The sequence below is a fragment of the Colius striatus genome, chromosome 1 (genome assembly GCF_028858725.1).
Source record: "Colius striatus isolate bColStr4 chromosome 1, bColStr4.1.hap1, whole genome shotgun sequence".
Classification (NCBI taxonomy): Eukaryota; Metazoa; Chordata; class Aves; order Coliiformes; family Coliidae; genus Colius; species Colius striatus.
In genome coordinates this window covers 202950518-202967642 of record NC_084759.1, presented here as the reverse complement: position 1 = coordinate 202967642, position 17125 = coordinate 202950518, and the positions used below count along the sequence as shown (strand labels likewise).

The following is a 17125-nucleotide window of genomic DNA, read 5'->3' as shown; positions in this document are numbered from 1 at the left end:
CCACTGCAGATGTTTTTATGTGCAGAGTAAAACAAAGCTACAGAGGTTAACTGTATCTCTGGAGATGCAAAGCACAAGGCTTTGATTGTGGTAGTCTGTGTTCAGCTTAATAAAGCACATCAAGTGCTGCACAGACCTTCCAGCTTTTGAGTATAACATATGTGTGCAAGCTCAGCCAGTTTTCAGACCTACTGAAGCAGAAGAAAGAGTCTTGAGAGTCCTGCCACGTGTAACTTTTAGGCCTAACCCACAGACCTACATGTAAATCAACCACTACAGTCAAAGCCTTGTGCTTCACAATTCCAGAGACAAAAAGCTGAGCAGTGAAAGCTGCCTGCTAAGCAGGGACTGTGGGGCTCCTGGTTTCTGAAGGAGTGAAATGGGTTGGGTGAGCTGAGGAATGAGCTGGCAAACTAGAACTGCATGAAGAGTTGTCTATAATGCAAGGGCTGCAGAATGGCTTGCACCTTGCTGAATTGCTTCTGCAACATGTAGTTAATAGTTGTCACTGTGGCTTTTAACTGTGTATAAGTTTTCTACAGGAGAAAGCTTACAGGGAAACGAGTCTTCAGTAGGTAAGAGATGGTGCAGTAAAGCTTTGAGGAGTCTGTTAACTTTTCAGCTGTTTTTTTAAACAGCTTTTGTGAGGGGAAAAAAAACTCTATGGCAGAGAGACATCAACAATAACTTCATTCTTCAGATGTTGTTCTCTCAAAGTTCTCAGATCTTATGGCCTTAAGGCAAAACATTCCTCATTTCAACCCCATTTTTTAAGAGACTGACTCGCTTTATATGGAGGGAGTCATATGGTGAGCCCTGATCCAGGTCATCAAAGGCTATGCCCTGTTCTCTGTGTGTAAAGCATGACTAATGCTTGTTACCTCAAAGCTATGGTTTGTGACCACATGGCACTTAGCTGTAATGATGTTGGCTGGAGAAATAAGACACACACAGGGTAGAGTTTAAAGCTGAGGACCAAACCAAAGTGCTACATGGCCTTCATTTGTGCAGTTAAGGTCCTGAAATGGATGAACATTCCAGCTGAGGTTCTTGATGTCTCTGCAGGGTGATGATGCTGCAGATGGCTCTAGTTTTCTATAGGGAATAGAAATAGATGGGCTCAACAATGTCAGCAACTACACAAGAAAGGGAAGAAGAGCAGCTCTTATATGAGATCTCAGGCAGGAAAGATGCCCAAGTCTTTATTTTTCAGTTAGAAAAGAACAGGACTATTTCTTGTGGTCCTCCTGCCTCAGCCTGGGAGCTCCCAGTGTGAAGGACTTTGTAAAACTCTACATAGGGCCACTGCTCCAGGAGCAGATTCTCAAGTTCCTGCTGTTCATGTGTGCTCTTCATGCACATCAGAGCACTCTAACCCAGAACAACCTCTTCTTATCTGAAAGATGCTGTAGTATAGCCCAGCAATAGCTGGTTATCTTCAATAGCAGCTAGTTCACTCTATGTGCTTCCCTGCTGCCTCATGTCTTGCAGACCTGAGGATAACCTAGAAACATATTTCCTATTCCTTGAAGTATCTCCACTGGCAGTTTGGCTGCAGGTGCTTTTATGTTCCTGAAGCATTGGCACAAGGGTATATGGGGAGGGTTGACTAAATACATCTAGCGCAGGCTAGAGGAGGCAAGTCAGTCACAATCTGTTTCCTTAAGCCACTTACAGGAGTTGTGCTGCTCCCTGAACTGATGGAAGGCCTCTCTTTTCAGGCTTTCCAGCTCAGACGTGTACTTATTCCATACTTCACTCTGCAAGCAGTGGCTGCTGCTTCCTCCCATTGTGTCTCTGGTCCAGCTGTCTGAGTAGCTGCATGCTCAGGCTAAGAATAGTGCAGACCCCAGGGTTTTGGCCTCTGTATCCTGCATGTTGGCTTCTTTCCTGCCTGGGGCTTGGAAAAAGCCTGGGAAAGGGTGTGTCCTTCAAAATAGGTTGGAATACGTTACTGGAGACTATACTGCCTTTAAATAACATGGAGATTGGGCAGGGGAAGAGCTTCTGTTTCCTCCCTGGTACAGTGGCTCCAAGTTCTCTTCTGCAAAGGCCAGAAGGAAAGGTCTGACCCTCTTGCTAGAGTGATGTTGCCCAAGAGAAAGGCTTTCTGGCTTTGTGGTAGGCAGTGTCACTAGCCCTGCTCCTAAAAGCAGGTGACAGTGTAACCAGTTCTGGGAATTGCAGCCTGGTTTTTGGTGGAATCATTTTAGGTGTGTTAACTCTGCAGCACTTTCTCTGAGTGGTTCTAATATCAAGTTAATTCTCAATATTCATCCTCTAAGGGTTGTTGCTGAGCTCAGTGGGGTCAGGCTTGTGTCTCTTGTAAATCAAGTCCTAGAAGTTGTAGGGTCTCCTTCTCTGGAGACATTCCAAACCCAGCTGGATGAGTTCCTGTGTGACCTACTCTAGGTGGTTCTGCTCTGGCAGAGGAGTTGGACTGGATGATCTTTCAAGATCCTTTCCAACCCTTGAGACTCTGTGGTTCTGTGACATCTCCCTCTCAAACCACAACTTCTGAACCCTTTGTGTGACTGTGATAAGGTTTACCAAGGTGATGGTCTGACTATCAGTGAGGCACACCTAAGCTAATCTTAAGGAAGTTAAGTTTTCCCTCCTTGATTTTGTAGAAACCTGACTGTGGTTTTTGTTTTTTTTCTAATCAGCAGGTAGCTGCTACTGCAGCTAATTCTGCCTAAATTTGGGGAGGTTTATTTCCAAGAGGGGTAAGAGGCACCTGTGTTGATGCTGGCATCTGTAGCAGAGCTATTGGAATGCAATGTGGAGTGGGGATGCAGGGAAGGTGCTGCATGCAGAGATCCTCCACCCTGTATGGGATGAACAACAGCATGAGGGAAGTGGGTGGTCAGTGCTGTACTTGTCTTAATTGATTGTAATAGAGTATTTGATTAAAGCCAGAAGTAGACTGTGGGGCAGCATTGCTGTGGACTGAGGGGACTTCAGGGAATACTGTGTCTAGAGCAGGCAAAGCTGTCCCTTTTCTACTTTATCAAGTAAACACCATAATAAATGTCCACTTATTCTTACTCCATACAAAAACCTGAGAATAGCTATTGTTGAGCTTTCATCTCACAGTTTTCTGACTATTTACAGCTCTCTAATGAAGGACTCTCTACTCCCAAACCATTTTTTTCTACATTTCACAGGTTCTTATTCAGATCTTCCACCCAGCCTGGTGCTCCTGGGGGAATTCCAGGCATACATGATCTTTATTGTCCTTGGCTGAAAAGGAAGGGCTTGGAAGTATTTTGTTTCCTGCCCTGACCTCTCAACCATGGGCAGGGAATTCCTCTCAAATTGTCACTCATCTTCCTTGCCTTTTGTTTGACTTCATGGCTTTTTATCTGCAATAACCAAAGCCAGTTGTGGGGGGAGAGTGAGTGGTAACTTGTGAGGACACCAACTCCAGAAGGCAGGCTGTCTTGTCAGTGATGCCTGTCTAATGGGATAGACCTGGGTCACTGCCTCCTGGCTCTTGTAGGAGCATCTTTCCACCTGACCAGCCTTTTTCTGAGATACTTTGGGGCAAGTGGCAGGTCTCAATGGTCACACAGCACCTTACCTCTAAGCTCAGCAGGGCTGTGTGCTTCAGGCTGGGGCTTACTTTTGTTTTTCTTGAGGGCTGTCCTTGCATTTCCTTCAGCAAAGCTTAATTTCTGAACTGTTTTCAGTGTTGACATCCACCCACTTTAGTGTGAAATGAAGTGTAAATGAAATAGGTTCAGTGCAGGGTTGGGTCCTGCAGGAATAACCTGGGCAAGCAGCCTCCATCCTCCTCCATTTGGCAGCTCGCTTTTTTCATGGTACTTGCTGTAGCATCCTGCTCTGTTACACTGACTCTCAGCCATGGACATGGTGTGTTCAGCTTTGTTTTACTCAACATCTCCTGCCAACACATGGTATCCCTACAGCAGCAGTGTGCAGTGCTGGGTGGGTTTGTGTTGTCAGAGAGGTAGGTGACTTGTCACAACTCCCAGATTTGCTGCTATTCAAAACACACATAGCTCTGCTCTGTGATAAAAGGAGCAGCTCATGGGCCATCAACACTGGCTTGGACTTACCTTAAACATACTGCAAACAGCCAGACTTTACATCAGCAGTGAAAATGTGAGCTGAGGCTGACTTGCCAATCTTCCCTGCTTGAAGTCAACCCTGGAGCAATTGTTCCCAAGCTGCATTCAGTTTCAAGGTTCTTTGCTGATTTCAGCTTTCAGGGATTTGCCTGGAAGCTTTCCTGTAGTTCTGCTGGTGGTTTTTTCCACCAGATTTGGGAGATGAGGAGAATCTAAAAGTTCATGTGAGTTTTACTTGCTTTATAGGTTACTAGAACCTGTTTGCTGTTTAGTGATGATGTGAAGAGGCATCAGGAGTCCTCAGTGTGTGTCTATAGCATGTCTGCACAGCAGTGACGAGCATGTGGGTCCACGAGGAGCAAATGCATGCCAGAAAGCTGTAGGATCTGTGCTTTCTGGCCTGTGGTGTGGTCTGGGCAGCTGCCCTGACTAGGCTTGCAGGTGTCTGGCAGTTTGGAGAGATCATAGAATGGTAAGGGTTGGAAGGGAAGTCTAAAGATCATCTAGTCCAACCCCCCTGCAGAAGCAGGTCCCACCTAGATCAGGAGGCACAGGAACATGCCCAGGCAGGTTTTGAAAACCTCTTGAGAAGGAGCCTCCACACCGTCCCTGGGCAGCCTGGGCCAGGGCTCCCTCACCCTTACAGTAAAGAAGTTTTTCCTTAAGTGGAACTTTTTGTGTTCCAGCTTTTGTCCATTACCCTTAGTCCTATCTCTGGACCTCAGTGAGTGGAGACATGTTTTGTGAAGAACTCAACCTGTTGCTTCAGAGCCCTGCTGTGCTCCCCAAACACAAATGAAGCAGTGCTGTTTCAAAGAGGACTTCATCAGCAACTTGAGTTTTCAAGGACCTGGTGCTACTTTTATATGGATTTAACACCACCCCTAACCTCTGGGTCTCAGCTACTGAACGACTCTGCTGCCTATTTAAGCTCTGACAATCTTGGCTGGATTTCTGGTTTAATTTGGAGACAGCCTGCTGCAGCTCTGCACAGTAAATGCCCTATTAAGCAGTTAATTATTTCTCTATAATACTAGCTTTTATCTTTAATACAACAGTTTTACTGTCTCTGATAATTACACAGTCTCGGATAACTCTCTTAAATCTAATGAGGCGTGACAAGCTGTGTTCAACAAGGCACCACACCATTAACTTCTTACCTCTTACTTGTCATCTTATCACACTGAATTACTGTATTTCTAGGGTGGCTGTGGATACATAACATGTCACTTCTCATTAAGAAAATAATGCAAGTCATCCCTGATGCTTTTTGTGGCTAGGCTGGTGGTCAGCTGGCTGGCCCAGGGGCTTGCAGACCCCTCCAACAGCAGCATTATGCTGTTTGCACTGTGAGCTGAGCAGGTTTGTTAGGCACAGTTTATCCACTACTTCTCTTCTGGCTACTCAAACAGCTTGGTTAGTCCATGGGTCATTTGCTTGCAGGTGGGTGAAGTGCAAGTGGCCCTTTGAGAGGCATCAGTGATAATGCAACTCGTTTGTGCTGGTGGAACACGTTGCTGTAGGGATATCTTGTGGGATTCAGCTGGAAAAGAGAAACCATGTTGGGGTTTTTGTTTGGGACAGGGATGGATCACAAGCTACTGTGGAAAATAACCTGACTTCTGCTTTGTTACTCATTAGTGGCCATAGTGGATGGGGTCATTGGAATGCTGGCTTCTGTGGTTTGAGATTGGCCTCAAACCCTTCAGATGATTAACCAAAGTCCTGGGGTTGGAGGGATCATCCTGTCACCTTGTCAGTAAAAGGTTGTTGAGGCTTCTGGCAGGGAAGTTCCTGCATCCATCCAGGTTGTCAGGAAGGCATTTCCCAGGGGGCTGAGCCCAGGCTGTGCCTTGGGGCAGATGGTGGGGCTCTGGCTGGCAGGATGAGTGCTCAAGTACAGCTGGACTGGACGGGTTGGTTATTACCCTCTAGAACGCAAGTCAACAAAAACCTCTTTCTTTGGAAGTCTTTTTAATCCAGCCAATGCTTTGGTGCTTGTTCCCAGCCTTTTCTGAGCCTGGGGCTGACTCTGCTGTTGGAGGTGGGTTTTGTCCTCTGGTACCTGGAGCCTGTGTGAGTTGTGCTGTCAAAGCTGTATGTTTTGCCACCAAGCAGGAGAGGAAAGCGCCTTGTTTCAGGTTATGATCTGAGTCATTCACATTCCCTGTGGGCATTTTATGTGGTGCCCATGGGACCAGCTACTGTGGTGTGCCTGGATTAGGTCAGTTCCTGGCTCTAAAAGTACAGTTTTTACTTGAACAGAAGCTGCTAGCTTCTCAGCAGTTTCATTAACTGAGAGACTAATGAGTGGGTGGAGTGTAAAGCTGGAAAGAGAGCTGGATACTAAGTTATGCTTAGAATTGTACTGGCCTTAGCAGCAGTGTTAGTGATATAAAATAGACCAGAGATGTTGCTTGTGCCCTGTTCCTCAACAGGCAGTAAGAAAACTCATGTCTAAAAGTGCATCTCTTTATCTCACTGGAGAGCAGGCAAAAGAATGTGGCTCTGATGCCCCAGATTTCATCTGTGCTACTTGGGGACCCTGTCTTCATATCCCCAAGCTACCTTGGGAAGCATCCTCATATGCTAAGAACTGCCAGCAGTGAGAAAAGTGGCTGCTTTGGCTGTAAATTTGAAGGCAGTGGCTGATTACACATAGCTGAGATGACTGAAGAGAAAATAGCTGTGACAAATGGAATGTGTCCCGACTTTTGGTTGATTTTGTTTGTTTTAGAGGAACTGACTTCCAATGGTGAAGATTTAGGGATGATAGAATAGATTAGCTGATGGTGTGTTTGGGCTCCTGCAGTCTGTGTGCCCTACAGTGCTCATCAGTGATGAGCACTGGGATGGGTGGAAGAATTTGATGATTAATGCTTACAATATGTACTCTTGGGGTGGCTTTTCTAACAGGGTTGTACATTGGATGTTGATTTGCACCTATGGGTGCTGGAGCTCTGCTCACATCCCTGGCTGGATCAAATGCACCAAATGAGTATTTTGCTTCCATTTTCCTCAGATTGAAATAATGAGCTGCTACTCTTCTTTTTCAATTCAGAATCCTGTTCAAGCTGGCAGCGTGTCTGGGAACTGATTGTGGCAGATTTAACCTGCTGTCCATCTTGAGCTCATTAGCAGTGATGAGGAGCAGAGTGGTTGCAGCAGCTGAGGCAAGGTCAGGGATCTGTCCCCTCTGTGTCTGCCTGAGGTTTCAAGGCAGTAGCTGGGATGATGGTGTCTCTGGCTCTGGGTGTAGCTCTTAGCAACCTGACCACAAAGCAAGACAAGTGACACTGAATGCCCTTTACTTTTATGCCAGGGATTTTTTTCTTCTAATTAATATATCTAATGTAGTGGAAAAGCCTCTTCTAGGTCTGCTTGTTCCAGAGCATCAGTACATATGTGTGTTTAAAGGCAGAGGAGTAGCTGGTACACTTTAAAATGGGTTCCTGGCTGGGGTGACAGCAAGACAGTCAAAAAGGGCTTCTGCGTGGGATGTAGTATGTGGTACTTGTCTGTTAGCAGCTCCTGTTTGTGTATGTAAAAGTTGGTTGAACCCAAGCAGACCATCAGATCTCTGTGACAAACTAACTGCAACCCTTTGAGGTGCTTCTGCAATGGCCAGACCACACTGAGCAAAACTAGGTAAAAGTCATAGAATGGTAGGGGTTGGAAGGGACCTTTAGAGATCATCCAGTCCATCCTCCTGCAGAAGCAGCTCCACCTAGATCAGGTCACACAGGAACGTGTCCAGATGGGTCTTGAAGACCTCCAAGGAAGGAGCCTCCACACTCTCCCTGGGCAGCCTGGGCCAGGGCTCCCTCACTCAAACACTGAGAGAGTTTTTTCATATGTTCAAATGGAACTTTTTGTGTTCCAGCTTCATCCCATCACCCCTTGTCCTGTTGCTAGATACCACTGAAAAAAGGGATGTCCCAATGTGCTGTTATCCCCCAGGTAGTAACTGAGAGAAATAGCACCAGAGGACTCCCTAGGAGAAGAACAAATGTGAAGGGCTGCAGAGAGCAGTGTCTTCTATGGCCAGAGGGACTTCATTTAAAGAACCATAGAAGGGGCTGGGCTGGAAGGGATATTTAAAAGTCATCTAATCCAACTCCCCAGCAGTGTTTTAATACTAACTTGTAGCTATGTGAACTCACGGGGGTTTTGAGGCTGACACCAGTACCTTCATGCTGGAGATGTGAGCAAGGTTCTGCTTCCTCAGAGGTCCTCTGGTCCTTTCAGCTGCAAGGAGGTGTCTTTATTGCACTTTATTGTCTTTATTGAGTCACTGCTGTGATTCAGAAGCTGAATGGACTCTCGAGCCATATAACTTCACTGTTGTCACCATAATTTCCATATTCCTGTAAGAGTTATTAGGGCTGGTATGTAGCAATGAATCCTCCCTAGCTGCTCTTAAGGCTCTTGTTTGGCATGAAAATGCTGGTGCTGAAGGAAGCCAAAAGCACACGGGTACCTCCCAAACACCTCTGCTGCTCATGCCTCTCAGGTACCTGTGTGATGTGATCTAGGTGGACCTGCTTCTGCAGGAGGGTTGGACTAAATGATCTCTAAAGGTCCCTTCCAACCCCACCATTCTATGATTCTATGATGGGTGCATGTGTTACCTCTGGGTAATTTGAATCAGGTCCTTTGGCTTTGCTCAGTTTTAGACTGACAAATGCTGAGGGTTCTGCAGATCTGGGGTTTTTTTTACTTGTGCATTGAAGATTGGTGCAGACTTACAGGTGTATTGGTTCAGCTCTGCTGGTTAATGTCACCTCTCTACTTTTCTTTGCAGTGAAACGATTTAGGGAACCAAAGGAAGAGAGACGGCCCTGGAGGATATGGTGAGATGTTTGATTTGGAGCTTGAAAAGACCATGTGTGTGCAATATTACTTCATCTTTATACTAACAGTCTTCTATATCTTGAATATCCCAAATGGTGTTTAGTCACTGAATGAAATGCTTTGCTGCAGCTTCCCAAGGAGACCTCCATAAAGGAGCTGGTTTTCCCTAGAAGGAAAATGCTCAGCTCATCCAGAAAAGCTTGTTCTTGTTGTAGGTAGCTGAACCAAGAAGTTATGGTCCTCTCCAGTCTCTTGGTGTACCTGCACAGGGGCTGTCTCCCAGATAGGGTCAACTTTCATTCTTAAAGTCAATTAATGACTTTAGTGTCCCCTGACCCAGCTCAGGCATAGGCCAGGCAACATGTCTGGCTGTGTTGATGTAAGGTAGCTGGGTGTTGCTATCAGCTTCAGACACCTCTACAAAGCATGTCTGTTACCTGCAGGATTTATTGGGTGTGTGATTGGGATCAGCACAAGGTCAGGCTGAGTTGGCAGCATGGAGCTACCAGCCAAAGCTAGTGATGAAAAGCCTCCTCAGTTTGGTGGTTCTAAAGTAATTTGGGAATGTAATCCAGTTCCCTCTCTATGGGTGCAAAAAGTGTAAGTGTCTGAACACCTTCCCTGCACCTACTGCTGGTTGGAGAGACTAAGGCTGAGCTGGGCACTGAAGGATGAACTGCCCTTCACTGCTGGTTAAAACTCAACAGCAGATCTGCAAGACTGAGCTCCTACATGCTGAAGTAGCTTTTTTCTAAGCCTTTGGAGTTGGCCAAACTGACCCTTTTAGTACATAAAGCTTCTTGGGCACCAGGAATGCACCTTGGAGGAAAGCAGATCCATGCAGAGGCTTGGCTTGGGTGACTGCTCTGCTGCTGGTGCTCCAGGGCACAGATCCATTTGCTTTTCTTTCCCTCCTAGGTTTTATGATACTTCCAAGCAAGCAATAGGTGCTATTTTCATCCACTTTGCCAATGTTTTTCTGTCAGACCTCACTGAAGAGGACCCTTGCTCTCTGTAAGTACACAAGTTGCTTGCATTTATGTCCTACATCTGTAAAAGGAAGAAGCAAACCTACTGGACAACATCACACAGGGTGGAAACTGATCTTATTTAGAGAGTCTTGTCTCCTAGTCTATGCAGTCTGCTGGTCTGATGGAGTAGTGCTGCCATGCTCTTCTGCTGATTAAGAGCACCTGGAAATAAGCTGGCAGAAAGCTGCAGTAAATAATGCAGTGGTACCCTGCACAATTGCAACAGTGAAATGTGCCATTTGCTTGCACACCAGACTCAGTAGTTTGAATGCTCTCAGAGCTGTGCTGAGAATGCTTTCCTAAATGTGTGGGTGAAAGCCTTCATCCAAAGTAAAGATATTATTTTTGGATACTGAGTTGCACCTACCACGTGTATTCCCATAGTTTGGGGGTTTTCAGAGCCAGACTTTGGACTTCATGTAGAAATGCCACTTTTACTTCAAGGCAGCTGCTTTGTAGCTGTGAGTTTAGTTTCAGAGTTAACTTTATCCTCTAGAGAAACTCCTCTAGGCTTCAAAGTGCTGCTGAAAACTTTCTGCCCCATCTCCTTTTTATACATTAAAATGCTGCACCTTGATATGTTTCTTTAAACGGACACAAGTTTGGCTGGGACTGAATATAGCCTCTAAAATGATTTCTTGTTGTTTTTGAAACAGAGCCTGTTTTAAAATAAACCCTTTCATGCTTATGCTATGCCCTTTGGGGTTATTTTTCCTTAATGTGTGTTTTGTGTGCTGCCTGACTTGTCATCCTGAACCAAGCAGCTTTAAAACTCTACAGCCTCGTCACTGGGCTTTGAGGCTCATACTCTACATGTTCTGCCCACCAGAGCCTCATGTTTATATCTCAGTACTTTGGTTTTGGCAGCTGGAAACTATAATAAGCCAGTCTGAGCCTTTGGATGGAGAAAAACTTTAATGTTATGTTTTCAAACTGGATATCAAAAGCAGATTGTTATTTTCAGTGTCTTTATTCAGAGGCAGTGTCTGGAAAAGGAAATGTTCGTTCCTGGAGCTCTCTGCCCAGTAATTTCTTCACACTGTAGAAATCTGGCCTGATCTGGCAGAAGATTTTCCAGTAATGGAAAGCTGGCCAGAAAACCTTTAGCCTGAATGGTATTATTTTTTTTTCCTCTGGACTTCATTAAAATACCAACCCTTGGATGTGAGGCTGGACCCTGCAATCCCCAGAAGGTCCCTGCAGGTCTCCTGCCTCTCGTGTTCTTTCCAGTGAGACTTAAACATCCAAAGCCACTGAGCAAACCCATTGGGCCCAAGTCTCCTGGTAGGGATGGGTTCAACTCCTGCATCTACAATGTAGATCCTGAACCAGAGGCTTTTGTGGACCACAGGATGCAGGCTGTGCAGCCAAGGCTCATTGCCTCTCCTCCTTCTGCCTCTCAGAGCCTCTTGCAGCCACTCAGTGAAATGGACTTTTTGCCTCCTCAGCTGTGCAGTTTGCAGAGCAGCTGTTGTGTCTAAGAAGCTTCCATTTTCTTGTATTAAATTCCATAACTGTTTGGTTCTCTTCCCCTGAAACCTGGGATTTTGTCTGAAGACCATAAGATGCTGCAAATGGAATTCTTCTTTTTGGGAGGTAACCCTTAAGCAAGGCTGACTCAGGAAATACTTAATGCTGTGTGGATAAATGAGCAATGCCAGAGAGTTGGTGGAGCCTGCTCCCTTCTCTACTGAACAGGCTTCAAGACTAAGAAATTGCTGCTGTGGCTGCAGGAGAATCTAATAAAGGGAAAGGAAGTGAGCTTGGACTATTAAGTGGGTGGGTTGTTTTACATCTTGGGATCTTTTTAATAGATTTCCATATTGAAACAAAATGCTTTGGATAAGAACATAACTGAAACCTGAGTTTTCTTCTGCTTTTAGCTACCTTATTAATTTCATCCTTGATGCCACGCTGGGGATGCTGCTGATCTGGTTTGGTGTCAAAGTTGTCTCCTGGGTCGTGCAGCGGAAGAAGTACACGTGCCTGGTCTTTGGAGAATATGGTAGGTGTCAGCTGCTCTGCACAAAGGTGTTTTGTCTGCTCCCAGGGAGGAGAAAGTTTGGAGATAAAACATGTGAGCAGCCTGTGTCTATTATCCCTCCTCCAAGGAGTTTAAAGGGCAGGGTAATGGCCAGCATGTTAAATCACCAGGCCCCAGGTAACTCTGCCAAGCACACTGAGCATAGCAGTTGGTGATGACAGACTGAATGTTTCTTTGGGTGGATAATTATACCCCAGAATATGTGTATGAAAAATGAAGGTGTTTGCATGTGCTGGTAGTGACTTTTCTGTGGTTCATAGCATCATCTAATTGTTTTGGTTGGAAAAGGAGTTTAAGATCAAGTCCAACCACTCACCTCACGCCGCCAAGTCAACCACTAACCCATGTGTCTCAGTATCTCAGCTTTGCAATATCTCCAGGGATGGGGACTCCCTCACCTCCCTGGGCAGCCTGGGACAGGGACTGACGACCCTCTCAGGTAAAAAGTTCTTCCTCATGTCCAATCTAAACCTCCCCTGGTGGCAACTTGAGCCCATTCCTTAACATTTTGTCACTTTTTACTTAAGAGATTGACTCCTACCTCACTATAACCTCAATCAGGTAGTTGCAGAGAGTAATCATTTCTCCCCTCAGCCTCTTCTTCTCCAGGCTAAAAAGAACCCCAGTTCTTTTAGGTTCTTCTAGGGTTTTTTCTTCCTAGCCTAGCTCAAAACATGAAGTTGTTCTGCTCCAGATCAAGGCAAATGAAAGGCCACAAAACCAAAAGAACCCCCAAACAAACTCTAAAAACCCCTTCCCCTCCTCCCTAGAAAAAACGAACAAAAAACCCCAAACAATTTTAAGCATGCCCTAGTCTGACCGTTCTGTCTTCTTCAATTCCTGCCTTGAGCTGGAGAAAAGCTTTTCTGACTGTTTTTCTCAGTCAGCCCCACTAGAGGGTAGCACTTCTCTTCGGAAAGAGCAGAGCCAGGTTCCAGAGCATCAGTGCTCTCTGGGGCTGCAGGGAAGGGAAAAGTTAACCCTTTGCCTATTTTGTATCCAATATAGAGGGAAAAAATCAGTCTTACTTTGGTATGAATAGGATGCATTTACTAATTTCAGCCTTACCTTTAAGACCATCATTAAGTCCATTCTTGAAGGTAGTCTGATTCTTTGATATTTTCAGTAGCTGGTCTGATAACTGAGCTGGTGAAATGTGGACCAAACTAGGACCAGTGTGGAGACCCCGCTGACTTGTGAGCTCTTACACAGGTTGAACTTGAGCCTGAGTAAATGGGTCGTGGCACAGGGTGAAGGAGGTGGTTGGATTTGTGAGAGAGCAGAAGCAGCTACAGACTGGGAATGAGATGATAACAGATGGGTTACAATTGTCAAGAGGATGGGACCAGTCATTTTGATGTGGAGGCCACTGACAGGACAAGGGGTAAGGGGCACAGGCTGGAACACAGGAAATTCCACTGGAACATGAGGAGAAAGTCCTTTGGTGCTGAGGTGAGGGAGCCGTGGCCCAGGCTGCTCAGGGAGGGTGTGGAAGCTCCTTCTCAGGAGGTTTCCAAACCCACATGGACATGTTCCTGTGTCCCCTGATTGAGGGGAACCTGCTTTAGCAGAGGCTCGAGCTGGATGAGCTCTGCAGGTCCCTTCCAACCCCCACTATTCTGAGATCCTGGATTGTAATGATGGGATGTGGTAGAGCTGACTCTCATCAAACCTGAGAACAGCTCTAAGAGCTGCAGTGGTCTCCAGAGCAGGTTCAGCATCCTGACAGCATGCATTTGATGGGAACTCCCTCTTTTCCCCTTAATGATTCTTTCTCAAAGAGCTGAGGAGCCAAGCACACAGTGCTAAAGTCATTCAGATGGGACAGTAGAGAAATACAGATATTCTTGGTTCAGAGACTGGCATTTTTCCCCTTGGGACCAAGCAACAAGGACTCAAAGCCCAGCTGCAGTCATCCCAGGGCAAAGCTGCAGCTTCACATGCCACGTCTGCAGTTGAGCAGAAGCAAGGAAATGTTAATTTGAAGTGAACTTCTGTTGAGCTGTAACTGGCCCCTCATGAAGGCTGGCTTAGACTACAGAAACAGTTCAGTCCTCTGAGGAAATCTTGTTTCCATTAATAAACAAAAGCTGCTGCTGTTGCTTGAATTTAGCTTTTGAATTGGGGATTCAGTATCTCTTCCACTGCTCTTGATGCAGGTCTCTGTCCAGAGTGACCACAGTGGAAAAAACTAGGTTGGAATCAAGTGGCATGTCCAATGCAATCTTGTTGTAGGGGCAGGCCTGTGGTAGGGCTGGGGAAGGAAAACACTGCTGTCCCCATCTCGGGTGTTAAGCAACTTCCAAAACAGTTTGGAAGAAGCTCATAAACTCTGTACAGTTTGATACAGGCTCCAGAAACATGATTCACTTTCTGGTCTAATTGCTGTACCAGACTTCATGTTGCTTTCCTCAGTTCTCCTGAGGAGTAAAATATCTCTTGCAGTCCTGCAGAGAAGGAAGGGCAGAATACTAGAGAAGCACCAAATCACTGTTGGTGAGTGCTGTTGCTCCAACCATCAGGAAAGAACAGTGTTGTCTTTGCCCAGTATCTCCAGTACCTATCTACCTGCATAGTCTTCAAGCAACAAACCAAAACATCTGTTGCAGCTGTTTCCTTTCTGACCCCTCTGACTCTTGATGTGTCTCTTCAACTGATGCAAACTGCTGCAGTTGTCCTTTGGGTTGAGATCCATCAGTCCTTTCTGATCTGCTGTTGGTACTCCAGTCTCCATGGCCCTGGGTGACTGCAATGGCTGCATTAATGGAGAAACAAAGGAAAGGGCAAGCACCTAAATTTATGCTACTATTTTAAGCATCTAGCTGTTCAGAAAAATCAGTTACTTTTGTATTTCCAAAAACCAGGAGATGGTATTCTGAGATGACCCTCTCTTTGCCTGAGCTCTCAGCCAAAGACTGCTGCAGCCAGGAACGATCTGGGTTTTAGCTGCTGGAGAGTCCTGTATGCTTATGTTCTGCTGTCATCAAGAGGAAAGAGGAATAAGAAGAATAAGAGGAAATGTCCTCAAATTGTGCTGGGAGGGTTTAGATTGGAGATGGGGAAGAACTTTTTCCCTGAGAGGGTTGTCAGCCCCTGTGCCAGGCTGCCCAGGGAGGTGGGGGAGTGCCCATCCCTGGAGATATGACAAAGCCATGGAGCTGAGGTGCTGAGGGATATGGGTTAGAGATGGACCTGGCAGTGTGAGGTGAGGGGTTGGACTTGATCTTAAAAATCTTTTCCTACTGAACAGATTCTTTGACTGTATCTTTGCCAAACAGCTCTTAATTTCTCTTTGGACTCCCTCTGAGCACAAGAAGCTGCCTTTTAAAAGGCTGCTGTCTCTTCTGAAGATGCTTGGTTGCTAAGATCAAAGATGGAGAGGTTTACTCTTCATCTTACTTCATGTAGACTTTGGAGAATGGTGGTTGACTTACACATACTCAGAGCTGACAAACTGCACAGATGCTGTGTGCACCATTGCTCTGGTAGGGTAGCAGTGAGCTATGTCCATAGATCCCTCTTGCACGGAGAACAAAGCAGAGTTTAAGCTGCTAAGGGCTCTGGAGGTGGATACTTAAGGTCTTGGAGGGGCTGTTGGAACTCTACAGCCTGAGCAGAGGAGATGATGGAGTATGCAGCTGAAGGCTGGCTCAGCTTTGTACCTCACCTCCAAACTGCCCCAGCCCTTTTCTCTCTTCTTCTTTGCCACAGCAATAAGCAGCTCCCCATAGGGAACTTCTGGATGGCTGGAGCATCCTGGTCATTTTAGTTGCGTCTAGTAACTCTAAAGCATCACTTGGAGCATTTCTTTTCAAGAAGCAAATACTATGTATTTGCATCAAGAGATGAGTTCTGCAATGGGCAAGTACAAGTCTCTAGAAGAGCATTAAGAAATGAGGGGGAGAAAAGCTAGCTCTTGCTTGCAAATGCCTCTCTGGACGCTGATGTGTATGACTGTGGTTGTGGTCACTGACTCTGAGCTTTGATGCTTTGTGCTCTTTCACTGGAAACGGAAAGGCATTTTGCCTGAGGGCCTTTCAAGTCTGTTTAGTGGCCTGTTGAACTCTGCTGGTCAAATATAGTTACAGGAGAATACGTTGTGTGCCAGCTGCTGAGTTTAACTGAGGACCTGTGTAGGCTGCTTTTGGCCCTGTCCTGATGTTGTACAAATTTCCGTAACAAATGTTCCCACTTCCTGCTACAGCCAAGGGAGCTGGCTGCTAATGCCTGAGGAAGCACTGCTCAAAATAACTTGGGGGCTGTCCTGTCCTTACCATGCTTGGCCTTTCTACCCTTAAGACCAGGGAGAAAAGTGAGGAGAGGACTGAGCATTGTGCTCAAATGAAGTGTGTTGTCAGGTGCCCTGCTCTGAGCAGAGCTGCAAACCTTTGAACCCTCCCAGATCTGTCTGGTAGCAGCAGTGTTTACCCTACTGCAGTAAGAGCATCTTACTTGCAGGGACTGAAGGCCCAGAGCAGTGGGGTGACGCTGAAACTGGGCTCTGATTCCAGAGAGGGTCTGGGATGTTGGCTGGACTCATCTGGCTGCTCTGATGGGTCAGGTCCCAGTCTCTGAAAACATGTTCTTGCCCTCAAACTGAGCACTTCTGTAACTCGGATGCGTTACTGCCCTTTCTTAGCCTCTTCTTCACGTGGCACTGATAATTAGATCCTGTGGGTTTGGACGTATCATTTGAGTATCTCTTAAGACTTTTTAATTTACTTTTTCTCTCCCTATTATATTGCCCAGTACAACTTTTGGTGCTTTCAAATGTTTGCTTCTCCTTGGCTCCCTCCCCCCAACCCTCTGCCTTGGCTGTGGTGAAGCATTTTTCCTACCTGCTCTGTGTGCACACTGTCCCTAAAAGACTGTAAATAAAGCTGTCTGGCAGAAACATGTGGGCTATGCTGACAGCTTGGTACATTAGACAGGCTGGATTAAAACTAATCCTGTTGTGTGGTAACAACTCAAACATCTCAAGCAGTGCTGCTTTTGCTCTGCAAGCACTTGGGCTCCCAGGCACGAGCAGAATATGAGATGTGCCTTTGTGTAAGGTTGCTGCAGGCACCAGTGGCCCTAAGTCTGCACCAAGGGCTTTGATG

General features: G+C 46.1%; 1 protein-coding gene across 2 annotated transcripts in view; it reads left to right on the top strand.

Moving 5' to 3' along the window:
• The window catches only part of LOC104550802 (store-operated calcium entry regulator STIMATE), a 36775-nt gene that overhangs the window by 4654 nt on the left and 14996 nt on the right, over positions 1-17125 (top strand). Inside the window, exons 1-4 of one of the 2 annotated variants that reach the window (XM_061989447.1) lie at positions 7197-7272; positions 8899-8981; positions 9867-9962; positions 11863-11984. In XM_061989447.1, the coding sequence (XP_061845431.1) occupies positions 8953-8981; positions 9867-9962; positions 11863-11984 (247 nt within the window). In that variant the 5' untranslated portion in view covers positions 7197-7272; positions 8899-8952. Of the gene's footprint in view, positions 1-7196; positions 7273-8898; positions 8982-9866; positions 9963-11862; positions 11985-17125 lie in introns of those variants that run through there. The other variant, XM_061989457.1, reaches the window with a different exon arrangement.